We start from the raw sequence: 23,867 nt of genomic DNA, 5'->3' as shown, positions 1-23,867 counted from the left end.
ATTTTTATTTTGGAAATCTGCTCCAAAGTATTCCCATGCATAATAGAGAGATATACAATGTACTGTGTGTGATCGTATACAAATGTAAGCAAGGTTTGAAAGGATTATGTTTTAGTCAAATATTATATCTGTTTGGGCTTCTTGCGGTCCATTTGCAGTCCGTGGCTGATGAGCCCTGCTCTACTGCACACTGTATGATGTATTGATTACTATGTTTTCTCTTCTTAGGTTGAATATTCTTGCTTCAGATATGGCTAATGTCCAGACGCGTGTTGATGATGTCAACAAAGCAGTGAAGCAGCTTGAGGACAGCAGACACCCTTGTACCAAAGAGGTGAAGAAATGCCAGTTGAGACTTAATAAGAGGTGAGACTCAGGCTGATGTCTTCTTCTTCTTAATATTATTTATCCATAGTCCACAGTCTTTCCTCCTTGCGTTATTAATATTGACTCTCTCCTCTGCTTCTCTTCTCTTTCAGGTGGGAGGCCTTCAAGGCCATGGTTGTGGACAAGAAGCGTAAGGTGGATTCAGCTCTCAGCTACCACAACTATGGACTGGAGTGTGACGAGACAGAGGCCTGGATCAGGGACAAAACCCGGGTCATCAAGTCTACCCAGGACCTGGGCAACGACCTGAACGCTGTGATGACCATCCAGAGGAAACTCTACGGCATGGAGCGGGACCTGGCTGCCATCGAAGACAAGCTCCACTTCCTGAGGAGCGAGGCGGACCAGCTGGCCAAGGATCACCCAGACAACGCTGCAGACATCCTGTTTAGGAGAGCCGAGCTGGACGCAGCCTGGGATAACCTGAGGGCCACCCTGAAGGACCGGGAGGTGTGTTTGTGTGTGACTGTGTGTGTGTTTGCTATCTGGAGTTGATCCCCTCAAACAACAACAAATTGACTATTAAAGTTGTATTGTATTGTAGGACTCTCTTGGAGAGGTGTCCAAACTGCAGACCTTTCTACAGGACATGGATGACTTCCAGTCCTGGCTCTTCAAGACCCAGAAGGCCGTGGCATCCGAGGACTTGCCTGAGACCCTGCCCCAGGCTGAGCAGCTGCTGAACCTCCACGATGATGTATATGATGAAATGGATGCTCATGAGGAGGACTACCACAAGGTTAGTTTCAGTTTAGGATTTAAACTACAGTTTACACAAAGTCCTAACACACAAATACAAAGCAAGGGTAGCCCTTTACACTCATACCTTTATACAGATTGAAGATGGCAGATGTGGACACTGATAAGCAACTATTTTGGAACACTGTGTCTGTACAGTAACATGCTATACATGATGTTAGAGCTCTGGCTCTGCACTTCACAGCTCTCTATGGGTTTTGACTGACAGCCGTTCTGAACTTGAGTACCGCATGTGACATATACAGTGTCAATGTTTATGATCTCTATAGTTTTAGGTACAGTAAGGATTAGCATGGGTAACCTTACTCTATAAAATGACAAAACCCCGGGAAATACCTTTTAACATCCCAATGTCGACAATAATGAAATTCCATAAAATAGGCTATACAACATGCATCAGATTAGCCAAAAATGTAATAGCACATTTGGATGGAGCCGAGCAGACACCCTGGATGGATCCGAGCAGACACCCTGGATGGATCCGAGCAGACACCCTGGATGGAGCCGAGCAGACACCCTGGATGGAGCCGAGCAGACACCCTGGATGGAGCCGAGCAGACACCCTGGATGGAGCCGAGCAGACACCCTGGATGGAGCCGAGCAGACACCCTGGATGGAGCCGAGCAGACACCCTGGATGGAGCCGAGCAGACACCCTGGATGGAGCCGAGCAGACACCCTGGATGGAGCCAAGCAGACCCTGAAGTAGCACGAGGACTTTGTCGCATGGAAGCCTTTAGCGTATTTACTTGACCCAAAGTCACCATCAATTCAAATCGTATGCATAATTGACAGTGCCGGACTGCACATGCAACCCGAATGCAGTTAATAAACCCCACAGGAAACCCCTACAGTATAGCCTATAAAAGAACATGTGCCTCTTTTAGCTGTCATTGTGCATCTTCAGACAGTCACGAATTTGATAGACCTATGTACAATTCACTACATAGGGCTTAGGCATCTCTGCCACAGATGTGAAGTCTGTTAACAATTCAACGGCAAAAATAATATCTTCTCCTGTCTTATAGAGCCTAGGCTATTTTCCTATACAGTCTCATTCCCACTGAAACCCCATATCATGACTCCTGCCTCACATGAAAATCCCTAACTTTATTTTGTAATCCATAGGTTGCATTATCAAAGCACATCTCTCACATATGCATGTTAAAACACCACTATAACATTTATCCCGCTTCTCTGTGCTGTCTTGTACTTGCTGCGTGAGAACACGTCCAGCAGCATACCACCCTGCATCCCAGTGCCACCTCTAAGTGCTGGTCTTGGTGACTGGATCTAGATGCTACTGGAAGGGTTGGTCTAGGAGGCACCCTGGATGGGAGACCAGATGCTACTGGAAGGGGTGTGAGACCAGATGCTACTGGAAGGGGTGTGAAAGGGCCAGTAGGAGGCACCCTGCATCCCAGTGCTGGCTTACTTCTAAGCTAAGCAGGGTTGGTCTTGGTGACTGGATGGGAGACCAGATGCTACTGGAAGGGGTGTGAAAGGGCCAGTAGGAGGCACCCTTTCCTGGTCTCCAGGGCAGTGATTGGGGACATTTCCTTGTGTAGGATGCTGTTTTTCAGATGGGATGTTAAACAGGTGTCTTGACTCTCTGTGGTCACTAAAGACCCCATTATTGTAAGAGTAGGGGTGTTGACCCTGGTGTCCTGGCTAAATTCCCAATCTGGTCACCTAATCATCCCCAGCTTACAATTGGTGCTTTCCTCCTCTCCCGTGTAACTATTTTTGTTGCTGGAAATGAGAATGTGTTCTCAGTCAACTAACCTGGTTAAATAAATAAAAAATTAAGAGCTTTGGTAGAGAATGTGTGATCAACAAACAGAATGTAAATATGGATCTTTTTTTAAAGAGTTGGTCCCCGTTAAGATAGGTCTACCTTGATATTTAAACTATTTCCACTCTTCATCTCCCCCTTATTCATGAGCTGATCTGTATAATCATCAACTACTTTATTATTATTGCTTTTTATTTTTGTCTACTTGGTAAATATGCTCCTCTAGTAAATATGTTATTTTAGTCTACTTGGTAAATATGCTCTTCTAGTAAATATGTTATTTTAGTCTACTTGGTAAATATGCTCTTCTAGTAAATATGTTATTTTAGTCTACTTGGTAAATATGCTCTTCTAGTAAATATGTTATTTTAGTCTACTTGGTAAATATGTTATTTTAGTCTACTTGGTAAATATGCTCTTCTAGTAAATATGTTATTTTAGTCTACTTGGTAAATATGCTCTTCTAGTAAATATGTTATTTTAGTCTACTTGGTAAATATGCTCTTCTAGTAAATATATTATTTTAGTCTACTTGGTAAATATGTTATTTTAGTCTACTTGGTAAATATGCTCTTCTAGTAAATATGTTATTTTAGTCTACTTGGTAAATATGCTCTTCTAGTAAATATGTTATTTTAGTCTACTTGGTAAATATGCTCTTCTAGTAAATATGTTATTTTAGTCTACTTGGTAAATATGCTCTTCTAGTAAATATGTTATTTTTGTCTACTTGGTAAATATGCTCTTCTAGTAAATATGTTATTTTAGTCTACTTGGTAAATATGCTCTTCTAGTAAATATGTTATTTTAGTCTACTTGGTAAATATGCTCTTCTAGTAAATATGTTATTTTTGTCTACTTGGTAAATATGCTCTTCTAGTAAATATGTTATTTTTGTCTACTTGGTAAGCATTTCACTGTAAAGTCGACACTTGTTGTATTCGGCGCATGTAACAAATACAGTTTGATTTGATTGATTTGATTTGACTTTACTTTTTTTGGACAACTTTTAATATTACTTCACTACATTCCTAAAGAAAATAATGTATTTTTTACTCCATACATTTTCCCTGATACCCAAAAGTACTCGTTACATTTTGAATGCATACTGGACAGGAAAATGGTCCAATTCACACACTTATTAAGAGAAGATCCCTGGTCATCCCTTCTGCCTCTGATCTGGCAGACTCACTCTAACCACATGCTTAGTTTGTAAATGATGTCTCAGTGTTGGAGTGTGCCCCTGGTATATCTGTAAATAAAAAAATATACATTTAAATGGACGTCTGCTTTGCTTAATATAAGGAACTTGAAATGATTTCTATTACTTTTCCCACCACTGGCCCTGCCCTGGGTTGGGTACTGTTCCCACCACTGGCCCTGCCCTGGGTTGGGTACTGTTCCCACCACTGGCCCTGCCCTGGGTTGGGTACTGTTCCCACCACTGGCCCTGCCCTGGGTTGGGTACTGTTCCCACCACTGGCCCTGCCCTGGGTTGGGTACTGTTCCCACCACTGGCCCTGCCCTGGGTTGGGTACTGTTCCCACCACTGGCCCTGCCCTGGGTTGGGTACTGTTCCCACCACTGGCCCTGCCCTGGGTTGGGTACTGTTCCCACCACTGGCCCTGCCCTGGGTTGGGTACTGTTCCCACCACTGGCCCTGCCCTGGGTTGTTCTGAACAGAATGGGTCTATGTTCGTCCATTGTGAAGAACATTTGCAGCGGTGCACCTGAATGCTTGACTCCTTTCTATGTGCACCAAAGTTATAAATCTGTTCTCTGAATTGCCCTGTGAAAGCCTATCACTGTAAGATCATACTTTATAACTTAGCTAGTCATGTTGGCAATATAACAAACTTTTGAATGATGCCCACCTGAGCCAGATTGTGATTCATAATGGGCAGTGTTTGAATAAACTACAACAGTAATTGTGTGATGGCGGGGATGCAGGGCTGTGTTCCAAACAAAACAACTACAAGTGTACTTGTTCTAGTTCCTCAATGGCGCAGCTAGGAGAGATCAAAAACTAAGCTTATAATTTAACTCTTTTTTTTTTTTGTCATAAAAGTGCATTAGAATGTCCTAGGACCTATGCACATTTTGGAGAGGTGCTTGGCCAGTTGGAGACACCAGTTAGACCTCTCACTCAAACCCTTGTAATTTTTTGGGTCTTATCTACCCCACATTTTCCCGGAATATTCTTATCATGTTACTGAATTTATCCAGATTTCGTTATTAACAAATGCGGTAAAGTCCAGTAAATGTCAAATCGACATAAAATCAACAGTGTTTGGATTCAGTCTTGTGTCAGGTGAACTGTTGTGTCCTCAACTTTGGTCTAATCATTTTCTCATCATCTCCAAACTGTTCCCTTTCAGTTGCTACCATGCTTATGAATATGCATTTCACATTTCTTCTGTAAGAACATTTACAATTTAGCCTTATCCAAAAAATAGTTATCGATTGAACAGCGGGTTCACAACAGTTAGGAAAATTGACATATTACAAAAACGTATTTGATGTGGAACAGCAAGCATAACTCAATCCAATTCAAGTCAATTCAATTTATTTCAGGTGAGGGACATGGGCGTGGCGGTAACCCAGGGCCAGCTGGACGACCCTCAGTACCAGGAGCTGGACAAGAGGCTGAAGGGTCTGGACCGCGGCTGGGACGAGCTCCACAAGATGTGGGACAGCAGGAAGGGCTTCCTGGACCAGGGCCTGGGATTCCAGCTGTTCATGAGGGACACCAAGCAGGTGGAAACCATCCTCAACAACCAGGTAAGATAACTTGTTCTCATTGACTTACGTAGCTAAATAAAGGTTTACAAACATCCTCAACCACTAGATAAGATTAACCAATGTTGTGATACCAAGTCGTTATTGTAAAATATCATTTGTTCTCAGTGATTTGCCTGGCTAAGTAAAGGTTTACAACAACCAGGTAAGAAGATAAAACATATTGACATTTTTCCTTCCATAAGCATTTCCCTAATGTATTTGTATTTAATTTGTATTGTGGGTTTTACTGTGAATGCTGGAATGAGTAAGATTTTCTATGTATTCATTACACATGGCCCGAGTTGTGGAGTAATGGAATACAAAAAAACTGCAATCCGTTACGTTACCAGCAAAAATATTGTAATCAGATTACCGATACTTTTGAAAAACTAGATGATTAATTCTAGGATTACTTTTAAATTCAGAAAGGATGTTTGTGGAAAAAATGACATTCAAATCAGCATTGAAAAAGGCTCAAGTTTAAGTTTGTTCCACCGGAGTGAGTCGGACCACAAGTCAGAGACCAAAATGAAGACACACCAAATGTGTTTGATGGGAAAAGAGCAGGAATAGACTTATATAGGCTACAGGGTGATGTAGGCTTGTACACAATCGCCCAACCTTAAAACACACACACACACACACACACACACACACACACACACACACACACACACACTCTCTCTGTGTGGTTACAGTATTCTAACCTATGTCAATGGTTTAAGGAACAGCAGTAACATCAGGCAGGATTTAGGCTACCAACTGCTTAGCCAGTTGTAGCTCAATCTTGGGTGCAATGATCACATTCCCGCACAGACTGACTGTGTGGAGGCTCATTGATTTAACGTTACGTTAGCCTACATGATACACTAGTAAAGTAATAAAATATATAGCTGTCGGCTATATTAGCCACAACTTACCGTTCTTTGTGCAGCTTCAAATGTCAAACAGTTGGAAATTGTTACACCTCCGCCTGTAATTTTCTTCCCGCATATTTTGTAAGTTGCAATCAATTTTTTTGTTGATACAGCGTCGCCCTTTCCAAGGGCTCCATCTGAATTCACCCGCCGACGTTCCTCTGCTCTGCCACGCACAACTGTTCCTCAGCTGGCACAGATTGATTGGCTGCTGTCCGATTCAAACTGTAATCTGTTAAATGAAGAGTTGATGCGCTGCACACTTTTTTTAATAGCATCATTTTTAATATTTGGGCTTGAGGAGGGTATCAAGTCAGGTCGAGTCATAAGGCTCAAGTCCAAGTCAAGTCACGAGTCATTGGTGTTAAAGTCGAGTTGCAAGTCATCATATTTGTGACTCGAGTCTGACTGGAGTCCAAGTCATGTGACTCGAGTCCCCACCTCTGGCAACTGCTGTCAGCATCCAAAGATTCAACTTGAATAAACGTTTGGTGGTAAGGACGACAGCAGTGGTGTACCCTATGGGCTATACATTTAGCACTTGTTTTTATATCTACATAGCACATTGATGTGAATCACGCTGCTGCTCTCTCATTTAACTATTTGCGCCTCATGGATTGTGGCTTTTATGGATGGCTGTTCACAAATGTATATGTGTATTTTAACCCATTAATTGTTTAATTAAAGTTTAAGCTGCCTATCAATCATTGTCCCAGCCTATGGATTCAAAGTTTGAGGGAGTTCCTCTCTTCTACACTCCTCTGTAGAATTGTGCTCCATACTATCAACAACTAGTTTATTGTTTATGTGTAATTTGTGCTGATTCCCCACTTTTGATAGACTTACATGAGCAATCTGTAGTTGATACATGCATTTTTGTTTTTATAAATGAATGATTTTCTTTTTTTAAATGTTTTTTTATTTAACTAGGCAATTCAGTTAAAGAACAAATTCTTATTTACAATGAAGGCCTACCCCATCATAAGCCTGGACAATGCTGGGCCAATTGTGCGCCACCCTATGGGACTCCCAATCACGGCCGGTGGTGATACAGCCTGGAATCAAACCAGGGTGTCTGTAGTGATTCCTCTAGCACTGAGATGCAGTGCCTTAGACCGCTGCATCACTCTTAAAGGGAAAGTAATCCGATTACATTCCTCAGGTTGGGTAATCCAAAAGTTACATTGCTGATTAGAATTTTGGACAGGTAACTAGTAACTGTAATGGATTACATTTAGAAGTAACCTACCCAACCCTGCACATGGCAAATAAAGTGAAAATTTGAAACATGGAATGTAAATGGAGTTAAAAACACAATGAAAATGGATAGCTGTACAGCAGAAAATAAACTGTGACTAAAACACTGATTTGTTTGTGACTGTATGGCTACTGCAATACACACTGACAAGCCTGATACCCTGGACGGAGCAGATATTTGATTGATTGAATGATTGATTAATTAATTGTTTGTCACTCTGTGGCAGGAGTACACTTTGGCCCACACAGACAAGCACGACACCCTGGATGGAGCCGAGCAGGCCCTAAAGAAGCACGAGGACTTTGTCTGCACCATGGACGCCAACATGGAGAAGCTTGCCAGCACGCTTGAGGGGGGACAGAGATTGGTGGACAATGGGAACCTCTACTCCCCCAGGGTCCAAGAGAAGATGGACTCCATCCATGACAGGTCAGTCTTTTTCTGGTATAATATTTGCTTAATTACTTTAATAATGAAAATGGGAAGCAAAATCAACCTCCAAAAGACATCAGTTTTCTTCGAAAAGACAGGACAGTTGAAAATAAATCAAATAAAACATCTTAGTACATTATCCATAAATGAATATAAATGGCCCCCTCTTTTATTATTTTGATTCGAGTGTCAGTCATGGGTTTACAATGGGTCACCCTCTATCTGTCTGTACTTCCACGGAGAAAATCTCTACACTACAGTACCTGACCTATTGACCTTTACTTGTTCTCCAGGAGCAGCTTGGTCTGTTCCCTCAGTAGTGAGTGTTAAGCACATAGAGTAGTTCAGCTAACTATTATCCTGCCACTCTGAGGAGTATGAAACACATAGGATGTCTCTCAAATGGCACCCTATTCCCTACATAGTGCAGTACTTACTACATACTGTAAGTGGACTATGAAGGGAATAGGGTGCCATTTGGGATGCAAACATACTATAGAGTAGTTCAGCAAGCTATTATCCTGCCATTTTGAGTCGGCTAGGTCAGCAATACATCACTACATTGTTCCAGTGGAGGGGGAGAGAGCAAGTGGATGCTCTTTCTCCCATTAACGTACGCCATCACCATCTGATCCGATTCCACTCTAAGGGAGACAGGAGGGGGGCACCAGACGCCTGCTATGATGGGTATTGATCCCAGAGAGAGTGCTCTTCACTGGGTTGCTTCAAAGAGCAGGGGCTGTAATTGGAAAGGCTCAGTAGGGGATTGCATGTTTTTTACTTCTGAAGGTAAACACCCCACCATCGGTCCCTGTTTTGGCGACCTTGGTCGTATTCATTAGGCACCAAACGAAAGGAAATGGACTGAAACAGAAAGGGACAACCTGAAATGAGATATGCTCATTTTCGTTTTCTGTTACAAAATGATTTTATAATGCTTTCCGTTGTGTGCCCTACTTCCGGGTTGGAGCGAGCCGGTCGCATCCGCGCTTCGGTCTGCAGGTTGTATAACTTTTTCATTACATTTCATTACATTTCATTATAGTACAACGGTCTGATTTGTCTAATCTTAGCAATTTCTTCTTAGCTAGCTACATAGTCGTCGTTGTATCAAAGATAATTGCGTAATTATCGTATTTCTTCGTCTCCTATCTGCCCAACACGTTCACCGTCTACCGTAGCACTGTAGTAACTATCACACTCAACTGAACGACTTGATTAGTGTAGTGTTAGCTAGCTACATAGTTGTCTTTGCTGTCTTCGTATCCAAGATAATTGTGTAGTTTAGAGTGTGGAGTCTTAGAGTGATAATTGCGTTATTATCGTATTTCGTCGTCCTCCTATCTGCCTAGCAGCTAGCCAGCTAGCATACGTTCACCGGCTACCGTAGCACTGTAGTAACTATCACACTCAACTGAACGACTTGATTAGTGTAGTATTAGCTAGCTACATAGTTGTCTTTGCTGTCTTCGTATCCAAGATAATTGTGTAGTTTAGAGTGTGTAGTCTTAGAGTGATTATCTTAATTCACCGAGGTTAGCTAGCCAGCTATTTTGTCGTCCTTAACGTAGGAGACACTCCTAGCTAGCCAATAGCCAGCCAACGTCTACTGAATAGAACTTTCGCATTCCGGTCGCATTCCGCTTCGCTCCACAGGTAGTATCACATTTTCATTTCATTTCATTACAGTCCCAACGGTGTGATTTGTTTGATCGTAGCTAGCTACATAGCTAGCTACATAGCCGTCTTTGTTTCAAAGATAATTGTGTAGTCTAGAGCGATTTTCTAGGTTAGCTAGCCAGCTATTGTCGTTCTCCTAACGCAACGTAACGTAACCAACACTGCTAGCTAGCCAGCTAGCTCCCGAAAAGCAGCATTGTAGAAACTTCACACTCAACGGTACGACTTGATTAGGGTAGTGTCAACAACGCAGCTAGCCTACCCCAGCAGTACTGTATCATTTTAATCATTTTAGTCAATTAGATTCTTGCTACGTAAGCTTAACTCTCTGAACATTCGAGACGTGTAGTCCACTTGTCATTCCAATCTCCTCTGCATTAGCGTAGCCTCTTCTCTAGCCTGTCAACTATGTGTCTGTCTATCCCTGTTCTCTCCTCTCTGCACAGACCATACAAACGCTCCACACCGCATGGCCGCAGCCACCTAATCTGGTGGTCCCAGCGCGCACGACCCACGTGGAGTTCCAGGTCTCCGGTAGCCTCTGGAACTGCCGATCTGCGGCCAACAAGGCAGAGTTCATCTCAGCCTATGCTTCCCTCCAGTCCCTCGACTTCTTGGCTCTGACGGAAACATGGATCACCACAGACAACACCGCTACTCCTACTGCTCTCTCTTCGTCCGCCCACGTGCTCTCGCACACCCCGAGAGCTTCTGGTCAGCGGGGTGGTGGCACCGGGATCCTCATCTCTCCCAAGTGGTCATTCTCTCTTTCTCCCCTTACCCATCTGTCTATCGCCTCCTTTGAATTCCATGCTGTCACAGTTACTAGCCCTTTCAAGCTTAACATCCTTATCATTTATCGCCCTCCAGGTTCCCTCGGAGAGTTCATCAATGAGCTTGATGCCTTGATAAGCTCCTTTCCTGAGGACGGCTCACCTCTCACAGTTCTGGGCGACTTTAACCTCCCCACGTCTACCTTTGACTCATTCCTCTCTGCCTCCTTCTTTCCACTCCTCTCCTCTTTTGACCTCACCCTCTCACCTTCCCCCTACTCACAAGGCAGGCAATACGCTCGACCTCATCTTTACTAGATGCTGTTCCTCCACTAACCTCATTGCAACTCCCCTCCAAGTCTCCGACCACTACCTTGTATCCTTTTCCCTCTCGCTCTCATCCAACACTTCCCACACTGCCCCTACTCGGATGGTATCGCGCCGTCCCAACCTTCGCTCTCTCTCCCCGCTACTCTCTCCTCTTCCATCCTATCATCTCTTCCCTCTGCTCAAACCTTCTCCAACCTATCTCCTGATTCTGCCTCCTCAACCCTCCTCTCCTCCCTTTCTGCATCCTTTGACTCTCTATGTCCCCTATCCTCCAGGCCGGCTCGGTCCTCCCCTCCCGCTCCGTGGCTCCTCATTGCGAGCTCACAGAACAGGGCTCCGGGCAGCCGAGCGGAAATCGCCTCCCTGCGGACCTGGCATCCTTTCACTCCCTCCTCTCTACATTTTCCTCCTCTGTCTCTGCTGCTAAAGCCACTTTCTACCACTCTAAATTCCAAGCATCTGCCTCTAACCCTAGGAAGCTCTTTGCCACCTTCTCCTCCCTCTTGAATCCTCCTCCCCCTCCCCCTCCTCCCTCTCTGCAGATGACTTCGTCAACCATTTTGAAAAGAAGGTCGACGACATCCGATCCTCGTTTGCTAAGTCAAACGACACCGCTGGTTCTGCTCACACTGCCCTACCCTGTGCTCTGACCTCTTTCTCCCCTCTCTCTCCAGATGACATCTCGCGTCTTGTGACGGCCGGCCGCCCAACAACCTGCCCGCTTGACCCTATCCCCTCCTCTCTTCTCCAGACCATCTCCGGTGACCTTCTCCCTTACCTCACCTCGCTCATCAACTCATCCCTGACCGCTGGCTACGTCCCTCCTGTCTTCAAGAGAGCGAGAGTTGCACCCCTTCTGAAAAAAACCTACACTCGATCCCTCCGATGTCAACAACTACAGACCAGTATCCCTTCCTTCTTTTCTCTCCAAAACTCTTGAACGTGCCGTCCTTGGCCAGCTCTCCCGCTATCTCTCTCAGAATGACCTTCTTGATCCAAATCAGTCAGGTTTCAAGACTAGTCATTCAACTGAGACTGCTCTTCTCTGTATCACGGAGGCGCTCCGCACTGCTAAAGCTAACTCTCTCTCCTCTGCTCTCATCCTTCTAGACCTATCGGCTGCCTTCGATACTGTGAACCATCAGATCCTCCTCTCCACCCTCTCCGAGTTGGGCATCTCCGGCGCGGCCCACGCTTGGATTGCGTCCTACCTGACAGGTCGCTCCTACCAGGTGGCGTGGCGAGAATCCGTCTCCTCACCACGTGCTCTCACCACTGGTGTCCCCCAGGGCTCTGTTCTAGGCCCTCTCCTATTCTCGCTATACACCAAGTCACTTGGCTCTGTCATAACCTCACATGGTCTCTCCTATCATTGCTATGCAGACGACACAATTAATCTTCTCCTTTCCCCCTTCTGACGACCAGGTGGCGAATCGCATCTCTGCATGTCTGGCAGACATATCAGTGTGGATGACGGATCACCACCTCAAGCTGAACCTCGGCAAGACGGAGCTGCTCTTCCTCCCGGGGAAGGACTGCCCGTTCCATGATCTCGCCATCACGGTTGACAACTCCATTGTGTCCTCCTCCCAGAGCGCTAAGAACCTTGGCGTGATCCTGGACAACACCCTGTCGTTCTCAAATAACATCAAGGCGGTGGCCCGTTCCTGTAGGTTCATGCTCTACAACATCCGCAGAGTACGACCCTGCCTCACACAGGAAGCGGCGCAGGTCCTAATCCAGGCACTTGTCATCTCCCGTCTGGATTACTGCAACTCGCTGTTGGCTGGGCTCCCTGCCTGTGCCATTAAACCCCTACAACTCATCCAGAACGCCGCAGCCCGTCTGGTGTTCAACCTTCCCAAGTTCTCTCACGTCACCCCGCTCCTCCGCTCTCTCCACTGGCTTCCAGTTGAAGCTCGCATCCGCTACAAGACCATGGTGCTTGCCTACGGAGCTGTGAGGGGAACGGCACCTCAGTACCTCCAGGCTCTGATCAGGCCCTACACCCAAACAAGAGCACTGCGTTCATCCACCTCTGGCCTGCTCGCCTCCCTACCACTGAGGAAGTACAGTTCCCGCTCAGCCCAGTCAAAACTGTTCGCTGCTCTGGCCCCCCAATGGTGGAACAAACTCCCTCACGACGCCAGGACAGCGGAGTCAATCACCACCTTCCGGAGACACCTGAAACCCCACCTCTTTAAGGAATACCTAGGATAGGATAAAGTAATCCTTCTCTCCCCCTTAAAAGACCTAGATGCACTATTGTAAAGTGGCTGTTCCACTGGATGTCATAAGGTGAAAGCACCAATTTGTAAGTCGCTCTGGATAAGAGCGTCTGCTAAATGACTTAAATGTAAATGTAATGTAATGAACACAACCTTGCGGATATGGGAGTGAGTGTAATGTGTTATTCTGTTATGTCTCTGTGTGTTTGATCTGCAGGTACAACAAGAACCGAGGCAAAGCCAACGAGGTGACAGGGATCCTCAAGGATAACCGTGATCTTCAACACTTCCTGCAAAACACTCAGGATGTAAGTTATTTTCTTTATTTTCTGGGGACACGATAGATAGATGTGTTCCTGTCTTCTTCTTACTAGTGTTCTTGTCTGTGCTGACTCTGTATTGCTCTCCCTCTCTCCACCTCTGCTCTCTCCACCTCTCCTCTCTCCATCCTCTACCTCTCCTCCCTCCACCTCTCCCTCTCTCCATCCTCTACCTCTCCTCTCTCCACCTCTCCTCTCTCCATCCTCTACCTCTCCTCTCTCCATCCTCTACCTCTCCCTCTCTCCACCTCTCCTCTCTCCATCCTCTACCTTTCCTCTCTCCACCTCTCCCTCTCTCTTCTCTCCATCCTCTACCTCTCCTCTCTCCAACTCTCCCTCTCTCCATCCTCTACCTCTCCTCTCTCTACCTCTCTCCACCTCCCTCTCTCCCTCTCCATCCTCTCCCTCTCCATCCTCTACCTCTCCCTCTCTCCACCTCTCCTCTCTCCATCCTCTACCTCTCCTCTCTCTACCTCTCCACCTCTCCTCTCTCCACCTCCCTCTCTCCCTCTCCATCCTCTATCTCTCTTCTCTCCACCTCTCCCTCTCTCAATCCTCTCCCTCTCCACCTCTCCTCTCTCCCTCTCCATCCTCTCTCTCCTCTCTCCACCTCCTTCCTCTCTCAATCCTCTCCCTCTCCACCTCTCCTCTCTCCATCTTCCCCTTCCTCCCCCACTTCCTCCTCTACCCGTCATCCCTCCTTCTCTCTATCTCTCCAGCTGACTCTGTGGATAAACGAGAAGATGTTGACTGCTCAGGACGTGTCGTACGACGGAGACAGGAACCTTCACACCAAGTGGAAGAAGCATCAGGCCTTCATGGCTGAGCTGGCCTCCAACAAAGACTGGCTCAACAAGATAGACCAGGTGTGTGTGTGTGTGTGTGTGTGTGTGTGTGTGTGTGTGTGTGTGTGTGTGTGTGTGCAAGGTGTGTGCATGCGTGCATATGTTAGAGAGAGAGAGAGAGAGTGTGTGCGTGCGTAAGGTGACATATCTACACTGAGCTAGTCAGAGCCTGTTCTCTACTCTCTCCACTATAGTATCAGTTACTGTTTATCCTTGCTATATGCCACATGCTATAATAAGTCAGAATGTTGTCCCCTGAATGTCACCATCCTTGCTCTTCATAAAGGCATCTAGACAAACTGGCTTCTGTTTCTGTTTACTTGATTAAAATAATAATGTAAAAAGTAAGAATCAATCAATCAAACGTATTTATAAATCCTTTTTTACATCCGCTGATGTCACAAAGTGTTATACAGAAACCCAGCCTGAAACCCCAAACAGCAAGCAATGCAGATGAAGAAGCACGATGGCTATGAAAAACTCAGAGCCAGAATGGCCTACAGGGCAGGATATCCTGTTTCTGTAGCATGTCCTGGACATTAGTCTATCACGGTAATCATATAGTGTATCCCCTCATAATCCTTATCATTCATGTACCCTGCTTGTCATCCACAGGAGCTGATGGATTCTATAAAAAGTAAGAATGTTTCTCCTGAATGTGGCCTTTCTAATCTCCCCTTGTTGTCATCAACATCCACACAGGAGGGTCAGGAGCTGATGGACTCCAAACCTGATTTAGAGCCAATCGTAACGGTGGGTCTGGCCAGGCTGCATGAGCTGTGGGACAAGCTGGAGTCCACTGCCGAGGACAAGGCCCGTCTGCTGTTTGATGCTAACCGCTCCGAGCTGTTTGACCAGAGTCAGGCAGACATGAAGAAGTGGCTGGCTGAGCTGCAGAAGGAACTACAGGGAGACGACGAGGTCAAGGACCTCACCAACGCCAACATCCTGCTCAAGAAGCACCAGGTATGTGTGTGTGTGTCTGTGTGAAGGGGTGTGTCTGTCAAAAGTTGTGTCCTATGTCTGGCTAGCCTCTCTAACCCCCCCTCCCACCTCCAGCAAACAGAGAACCATGTGCGTGACCGAGCCAGGGAGCTGGAGGATCTCCAGGAGGCTGTCCAGAAGCATGGTGGTCCGGCCGGGAGCAGGGAGGACCAGCCGGAGCTGGAGGCTGAGCAGCAGGCCATCCAGAGGGACTTCCAGCAGCTCCTCACCCCCCTGGCCCAGCGCAGGGGCAAGTTGGAGGCAGCCAAGGCCGTGCATCAGTTCTACCGGGACCTGGCTGATGAGATTGTGAGGATGCCTTTCAGCTTATTGTCAACCCCATTATAGTATTGTTTTTACTATCTGAAACCTGTCAGAATGCTTTCTCAGAGAATTGCTGACATGAACACTGTGTTATTCTTCACTTCTCTCTCTCTCTCTCTCATTTTCTATTTTTCTCTCTCTCTCTCTCTCTCTCTCATTTTCTCTCTCTCTCCATCTGTCTTTCTCTCTGCCGGTCTATCGTAGCTCTGGGTAGAGGAGAGGTTGCCCCTTGCGATGTCAGATGAACATGGCAGTAACCTCCAGACGGTCCAATTGCTGTTGAAGAAGAACCAGACGTTACAGAGGGAGATGAAGGGCCACCAGCCGCGGGTGGAGGAGGTGTTGGAGCGTGGCCGGAGGATGGCATCAGCCGCTACAGAGGAGTGCGGGCCGGAGGCAGAGCGTATTGGAGAGCAGGTGGGCACACACACACCAGTGGAGGCTGCTGAGGGGAGGGCAGCTCATAATAGTGACTGGAATGGAGTCAATGGAATGGCATCAAACATGTGGTTTCCATGTAGTTGATAACATTCCATTCCGGCCATTATTATGACCCGTCCTCCCATTAGCAGCCTCCACTGACACACACACACGCACACACTCCCTTTCCTATTTCCTTCAACCCTGCTTATCAGTTTGTTTTTGAGACTGTGTGTTTTCTTTGTGTTCTATATTGTAAAGCATCTGTATAAAGGGCTATAGAAAACCTGTGTATTGCTTTGATTCCAGGTGAAGGAGCTGAAGGAGGTGTGGGCCAGGCTACAGGAGGAGATGGCTAAGAGGAGAGAACGGCTGAATGGATCTAACCGGGCCCAGCAGTACTACAACGATGCTGACGAGGCAGAAGCCTGGATAGGAGAGCAGGAACTCTACATGATTGCTGATGACAAGGCCAAGGTCAGGATGGAAGGGGAGAGGAAAGGAAAGAAGGGGAGAGGAAAGAAGGGGAGAGGAAAGGAGGGGAGGAAGGGAGGAGAGGAGATGGGAGGAGGGAAAGAGAGAAGAGAGGAGAGAGGAATTGAGGAGTTGAGGGGAAAGTAGGTGAGAGGAGGGAGGAGGAGATGAGGCAGAGGCCTGGATAGGACAGCAGGAACTCTACATGATTGCTGATGACAGGTCCAAGGTACTATTCACAAAAAATGTTTAGAACTATCAGGTAGCTCTATTGATTAATTTGAGAGTGGTTTTTATTTCCCTTTATAGCAAACCAAGTGGTGGGGATGCTGTTTGGCTGAAAAACAAATGACAGGTTGTGACTTTAAAGTGTTAATTTGTTGTCCACCATTCGCCAGGATGAGCAGAGTGCCATGTTGATGTCGAAGCGTCACCTGATAGTGAAGCAGGCTGTAGATGTCTACTCAGACTCCATCCAGAAGCTGTCTGACCGTGCTCAGAAGATGCTGAATGAAGACCACCCTAATGGGTGAGTGGAACCCAGACACCAGGGTTCAGTCATCTTACCCTGTGTACTACAATGTAGCTTGTCACTACGTTCTCTGTAGGCCTCAGAGTATTCAAGACTATGTTGCATAAATGTATTAATCCATTTTTCGAATTGGTCTCTTGTTCCTCACTATGTAACAGTATATTTGAGAGAGGGAGGGTGTGGTTATGATTGTGTCTCTAACCAATCAAAGATCAGACAGCTATGACACAGTAAAGCCATGATGCATGATGATGACATGTCTCATCTTGTCAGTCACTTTCTCTTCTCCTCTCTCTATCCTGATCTCTCTCTCAATTCAATTATCTCTCTCTCAATTCAATTCATTTCTCTCTCTCAATTCAAGTATCTATCTTTCTCTTCTCTCCTCCCTCTCCCTCTCTGTCTCTCATTCTCTTTCTCTCTTTCTCTTTCCCTCTCTCGCTCTCTCTCCCCATAGTGAATCTATCATCCGTCGTCAGGGCCAGGTGGATAAACAGTACGCTGGTCTGAAGGACTTGGCAGAAGACCGCAGGAGGAAGCTGGACCATGTCTATCATCACTTCCTGCTGAGCCGAGAGGTGGAGGATCTGGAACACTGGATCGCTGAGAGGGACGTGGTGGCCTCCTCACAGGAGATGGGACAGGACCTGGACCATGTTACAGTGAGGAGGGAGGGAGAGGATGGGAGGGAGGGAGGGAGGGATGTGGTGGCCGCCTCACAGGAGATGAGACAGGACCTGGACCATGTTACAGTGAGGAGGGCGGGAGAGGATGGCAGGGAGGGAGGGCTAGGACCTCTGGAGGGCTTCAATGAGCTTCACAGGGGTACTGAAGCTGGGGGAAAACTAACAAATAAATGTAAAGTTCTAGGTAGCTGAATGGTCCAAGCATGAAGTCCCACCTTGTATTAGTTCTCTCTGTAATATTCTGTATTCTTATGACTTATATCCACGCTCTTATAATTGCTTTATTATCTTCACATTTTTAAGATGATTTTATTTTCCGTTTCCTTCTCCAAATCAAAAACGTTCAGATCCTGAGGGACAAGTTCCGTGACTTTTCCCGGGAGACAGGGATGGTGGGACAGGAGCGGGTGGACTATGTGAACCAGACGATAGATGAGCTGATCAAGGCGGGCCACACGGAGGCTGCTGCCATGGCTGATTGGAGGGACAGCGTCAACGAGAGCTGGGCTGACCTGCTGGAACTCATAGACACCCGAGTTCAGCTCCTACAGGCCTCCCACGACCTGCTCAAGTCAGTCTGCACACAACCTGCTCAAGTCAGTTTGCACACAAATGACGGCAAATGGTTCATCAATGCCACTAACTGTTTTTGGCTTTGTATGCCTAGGCTCCAAAACAAGACAAACACAAAAAAACATTTAGACATTTCATAATGTTTGAGATCTGACTTCTGACAGATGAAAGTAGATTATATGTGTACACCACAGTGTGGTCTGACGGGTCAGCTGTAACAGAATGTCCTGGTCGTTCTCAGGTACTTCGATGATGGGAAGGAGCTGGTGTCTCAAATCCAGGAGAAACTAAATGAGATTCCTGCTGACCTGGGAGAAGACTTCAGCAAGGCAGATACCTTCCACCGCATGCACGCCGCCTTCGAGAGGGACATCAGCGCTCTGGGAAAACAGGTACACCATAACCCCATACTTCCTGTTTGGCCTGGAGTTGAGAGGTCTACAGGAGAGACAGCATTAAGACTAAGAGATATTATGCTGACTAGAGATGGCGCTAGTGTACAGCCATGTACAGTTGTGGCCAAAAGTTTTGAGAATGACACAAATATACATTTTCACAAAGTCTGCTGCCTCAGTTTGTATGATGGCAATTTGCATATACTCAAGAATGTTACGAAGAGTGATCAGATGAATTGCAATTAATTGCAAAGGTCCTCTCTGCCATGCAAATGAACTGAATCTCCCCCCAAATATTTCCACTGCATTTCAGCCCTGTCACAAAAGGACCAGCTGACATCACGTCAGTGATTCTCTCGTTAACACAGGTGTGAGTGTTGACAAGGACAACGCTGGAGATCACTCTGTCATGCTGATTGAGTTTGAATAACAGACTGGAAGCTTCAAAAGGAGGGTGGTGCTTGGAATCATCGTTCTTCCTCTGTCAACCATGGTTACCTGCAAGGAAACACGTGCCGTCATCATTGCTTTGCACAAAAAGGGCTTCACAGGCAAGGATATTGCTGCCAGTAAGATTGCACCTAAATCAACCATTTATCGGATCAAGAACTTTAAGGAGAGCGGTTCAATTGTTGTGAATAAGGCGTCAGGGCGCCCAAGAAAGTCCAGCAAGCGCCAGGACCGTCTCCTAAAGTTGATTCAGCTGCGCACCACCAGTACAGAGCTTGCTCAGGAATGGCAGCAGGCAGGTGTGAGTGCATCTGCACGCACACTGAGGTGGAGACTTTTGGAGGATGGCCTGGTGTCAAGAAGGGCAGCAAAGAAGCCACTTCTCTCCAGGAAAAACATGAGGGACAGACTGATATTCTGCAAAAGGTACAGGGATTGGACTGCTGAGGACTGGGGTAAAGTCATTTTCTCTGATGAATCCCCTTTCCGAATGTTTGGGGCATCCGGAAAAAAACTTGTCCGGAGAAGACAAGGTGAGCGCTACCATCAGTCCTGTGTCATGCCAACAGTAAAGCATCCTGAGACCATTCATGTGTGGGGTTGCTTCTCAGCCAAGGGAGTGGGCTCACTCACAATTGTGCCTAAGAACACAGCCATGAATAAAGAATGGTACCAACACATCCTCCGAGAGCAACTTCTCCCAACCATTCAGGAACAGTTTTGTGATGAACAATGCCTTTTCCAGCATGATGGAGCACCTTGCCATAAGGCAAAAGTGATAACTAAGTGGCTCGGGGAACATAAATTGATATTTTGGGACCATGGCCAGGAAACTCCCCAGACCTTAATCCCATTGAGAACTTGTGGTCAATCCTCAAGAGGCGGGTGGACAAACAAAAACCCATAAATTCTGACAAACTCCAAGCATTGATTATGCAAGAATGGGCTGCCATCAGTCAGGATGTGGCCCAGAAGTTAATTGACAGCATGCCAGGTCGGATTGCAGAGGTCTTGAAAAAGAAGGGTCAACACTGCAAATATTGACTCTTTGCATCAACTTCATGTAATTGTCAATAAAAGCCTTTGACACTTATGAAATGCTTGTAATGATACTTCAGTATTCCATAGTAACATCTGACAAAAAATATCTAAAGACACTGAAGCAGCAAACTTTGTGAAAATGAATATTTGTGTCATTCTCAAAACGTTTGGCCACGACTGTACAGTTCAAGTTATATCAAGGTGAGTAATCATATCAAGATTTATTTATACAGCACATTTCAGACATGAAATGCAACTCAATGTGCATCATGAAAAAACGAATAAAAACTAATGAAAATAAAAACAGAAATATTTACTACACAACAAACATGAGGATAAAAAAACAGCAACAATAAAGACTGAAAAGCACCCCGAGGTAAAGCAAAGCTAAAAATGTACACCACAGTGTGGTCTGATGGGTGGAGCTAAAGACCGCGTTTGTTTGTGTATGCAGGGCTCCCTATAGCAACACATTGCAATATCACTGAACCCCAGTTGTGATTGGAGTTGTTCAAATCCGGCTCAAAGGGCCATAAAGAAAAGAACAGCATCTAACTTAGAGGGCATGAAAGTCTTCTACATTCAGGTTTCTCTCTGTCACCACCATAGTATAACAGTATCATGTTTTATAGATATAGAAAAAGCACCTCCACCTCCCTCCTTCTCCCCCACCAGGTGCAGCAGTTCCAGGAGACAGCGGGCCGTCTGCACGCCCAGTATGCTGGGGACCAGGCTACAGAGATCCAGGCCCAGGAGAAGGAGGTGGTGGAGGCCTGGAAGGCTCTACTGGATGCCTGTGACGGCCGCAGGAAACGCCTGGAGGAGACAGCTGACAAGTTCCGCTTCTTCACCATGGTCCGAGACCTGATGGCCTGGATGGAGAGCACCATACAGCAAATAGAGACACAGGAGAAACCACGGTACACTCTTGTGACCGACTGTTGACATAAATTCTAGCTAGCTAGTGCAACCAAGACAGCGGGGGGGAGGCAAGGGGGTCCCATGTCTCCGTTGGAGCCAGGTGTTGGCAACACCACAGCTGTGGGTTTAATTCCCACTCGTACTGAATATATGCATAGAAAAGCATCTTCATGACTACACAATAGGAAACGGAGGAGAGTGGACAGGCAATATGGAGGGGTGAGGGGATGGAGAGAGAGAGCGATAAAGTTAGATGATAACCTTTCTACCTCTCCCCAGGGACATGCCATCAGTAGAGCTGCTATTTGGGTGACAGGATGGAGAGATAGAGGGATAGAGCGATAGAGGATGGAGATAGAGAGGGTGGAGAAAGAGAGCAGAGAGAGATAGAGGAGATAGAGAGGGTGGAGAAAGAGAGCAGAGAGAGAGAGAGGGTGGAGAAAGAGAGCAGAGAGAGATAGAGGGGGGTCCGCTCACCAAACAAGATTTCACAAAATGGGACAGGCACCAAATTGAGACTCAGTGTACAACGTAAACACCAAATAATCAATGCAGAGCAGAATTAGGCCGATACCCACTAATTATCCAAATCCAGAAAAGCAACGTTAAATTCTACAACCACCTAAAAGGAAGCGATTCCCAAACCTTCCATAACAAAGCCATCACCTACAGAGAGATGAACCTGGAGAAGAGTCCCCTAAGCAAGCTGGTCCTGGGGCTCTGTTCACAAACACAAACAGACCCCACAGAGCCCCAGGACAGCAACACAATTAGACCCAATCAAATCATGAGAAAACAAAAAGATAATTACTTGACACATTGGAAAGAATTAACAAAAAAACTGAGCAAACTAGAATGCTATTTGGCCCTAAACAGAGAGTACACAGTGGCAGAATACCTGACCACTGTGACTGACCCAAACTTTGACTATGTACAGACTCAGTGAGCATAGCCTTGCTATTGAGAAAGGCCACCGGTGGCAGACATGGCTCTCAAGAGAAGACAGGCTATGTGCACACTGCCCACAAAATGAGGTGGAAACTGAGATGCACTTCCTAACTTCCTGTCCAATGTATGACCATATTAGAGACGCATATTTCCCTCAGATTACACAGATCCACAAAGAATTCTAAAACAAACCCAATTTTGATAAACTCCCATATCTACTGTGTGAAATACCACAGTGTGCCATCACAGTGGCAAGATTTGTGACCTGTTGTCACAAGAAAAGGGCAACCAGTGAAGAACAAACACCATTGTAAATACAACCCATTTTATGCTTATTTATTTTCCCTTGTGTACTTTAACCATTTGTACATCGTTACAACACTGTATACAGACATAATATGACATTTGTGATGTCTTTATTGTTTTGAAACTTTGCTTTGGCAATGTTAACACGTTTCCCATGCCAATAAAGCCCCTTGAATTGAATTGAATTGAATAGAGGATGAAGAGATAGAGAAAGAGAGTACAGTGAGATAGAGGATGGAGAGATAGAGGATGGAGAGAAAGAGAATGGAGAGAGAGAGTATGAGGAGATAGAGAGAGAGAGTACAGCGAGACAGAGGATGAAGAGAGATATAGGAAGGAGAGATGGAGGATAGAGATAGAGGTTGGAGAGATAGACTAGAGAGAGATAGAGAATGAAGAGAGAGAGGATGGAGAGAGCTATAGGAAGGAGAGATAAAGGAAAGAGAGAGGATATAGAGATATAATAGAGAGAGATAGAGGATAAAGATATATCTGATGGAGAGTAAGAGGGTGAGAGATAGAGGACGGAGAGATAGAGGACGGAGAGATAGAGGACGGAGAGATAGAGGACGGAGAGATGGAGAGAGAGAGGCTGGAGAGAGAGAGGCTGGAGAGATAGAGAGATAGTGGGTAGAGAGATAGAGGACGAAGAGAAAGAGGATGGAGAGAGAGGTTGGAGAGATGGAGAGAGATGATTGAGAGATAGAGGGTGAGAGAGTTAGAGGATGAAGAGAGAGGATGAAGAGAGAGTGATAGAGTAGAGAGAGATAACGATGGAGTGATAGACGATAGAGAGATAGATAGAGGATAGAGTAGAGAGAGATGGAGGATGAAGAGATGGAGGATGAAGAGATAGAGGATGAAGAGATAGAGGATGGAGAGAGATAAAGGAAGGAGAGATAGAGGGATGAGAGATAGAGGCAAGAGAGAGATAGAGTCTAGAGCGAGTTAGAGGATAGAGAGATATAGGATGCAAAGAGAGGCTGGAGAGAAAGAGGCTGCTGGAGAGTAAGGCTAGAGAGATAGAGATGGAGTGATAGAGAATGCAGAGATATAGGTAGAAACAACCTGTTATCATCTTACTTTCTCTCCTCAGGGATGTGTCATCAGTAGAGCTTCTTATGAAGTACCACCAGGGGATCAGGTCTGAGATCGACCAGCGTGGACCAAAGTTCTCTGACTGTGTGGCGCACGGCAAGGCTCTGCTGGCATGCAAACACAAATACTCTGCTGAGGTGAGGAACACCAGGACTCTATATCAATTCTTTGCATCCTATCTCCTCGCCTTTGCCTTCCCTCAGACCTTCTC

At 46.0% G+C, this 23,867-nt stretch overlaps 1 protein-coding gene across 2 annotated transcripts in view; it reads left to right on the top strand.

Moving 5' to 3' along the window:
- LOC115138732 (spectrin beta chain, erythrocytic-like) overlaps positions 1–23,867 on the top strand; it is a 101,399-nt gene that overhangs the window by 56,799 nt on the left and 20,733 nt on the right. For both annotated transcript variants that reach the window (XM_065025808.1, XM_065025807.1), the window contains exons 18-34: positions 229–366; positions 480–837; positions 932–1,126; positions 5,515–5,721; positions 8,123–8,325; positions 13,557–13,647; positions 14,379–14,525; positions 15,207–15,470; positions 15,564–15,797; positions 16,017–16,229; positions 16,542–16,709; positions 17,105–17,235; positions 17,696–17,900; positions 18,272–18,495; positions 18,739–18,889; positions 21,059–21,303; positions 23,655–23,793. In XM_065025808.1, the coding sequence (XP_064881880.1) occupies positions 229–366; positions 480–837; positions 932–1,126; positions 5,515–5,721; positions 8,123–8,325; positions 13,557–13,647; positions 14,379–14,525; positions 15,207–15,470; positions 15,564–15,797; positions 16,017–16,229; positions 16,542–16,709; positions 17,105–17,235; positions 17,696–17,900; positions 18,272–18,495; positions 18,739–18,889; positions 21,059–21,303; positions 23,655–23,793 (3,313 nt within the window). The remainder of the gene's footprint in view (positions 1–228; positions 367–479; positions 838–931; positions 1,127–5,514; positions 5,722–8,122; positions 8,326–13,556; positions 13,648–14,378; positions 14,526–15,206; positions 15,471–15,563; positions 15,798–16,016; positions 16,230–16,541; positions 16,710–17,104; positions 17,236–17,695; positions 17,901–18,271; positions 18,496–18,738; positions 18,890–21,058; positions 21,304–23,654; positions 23,794–23,867) is intronic.

Source organism: Oncorhynchus nerka, linkage group LG12, assembly GCF_034236695.1.
Source record: "Oncorhynchus nerka isolate Pitt River linkage group LG12, Oner_Uvic_2.0, whole genome shotgun sequence".
Taxonomy (NCBI): Eukaryota; Metazoa; Chordata; class Actinopteri; order Salmoniformes; family Salmonidae; genus Oncorhynchus; species Oncorhynchus nerka.
This window is presented reverse-complemented; position numbering and strand designations above follow the sequence as displayed.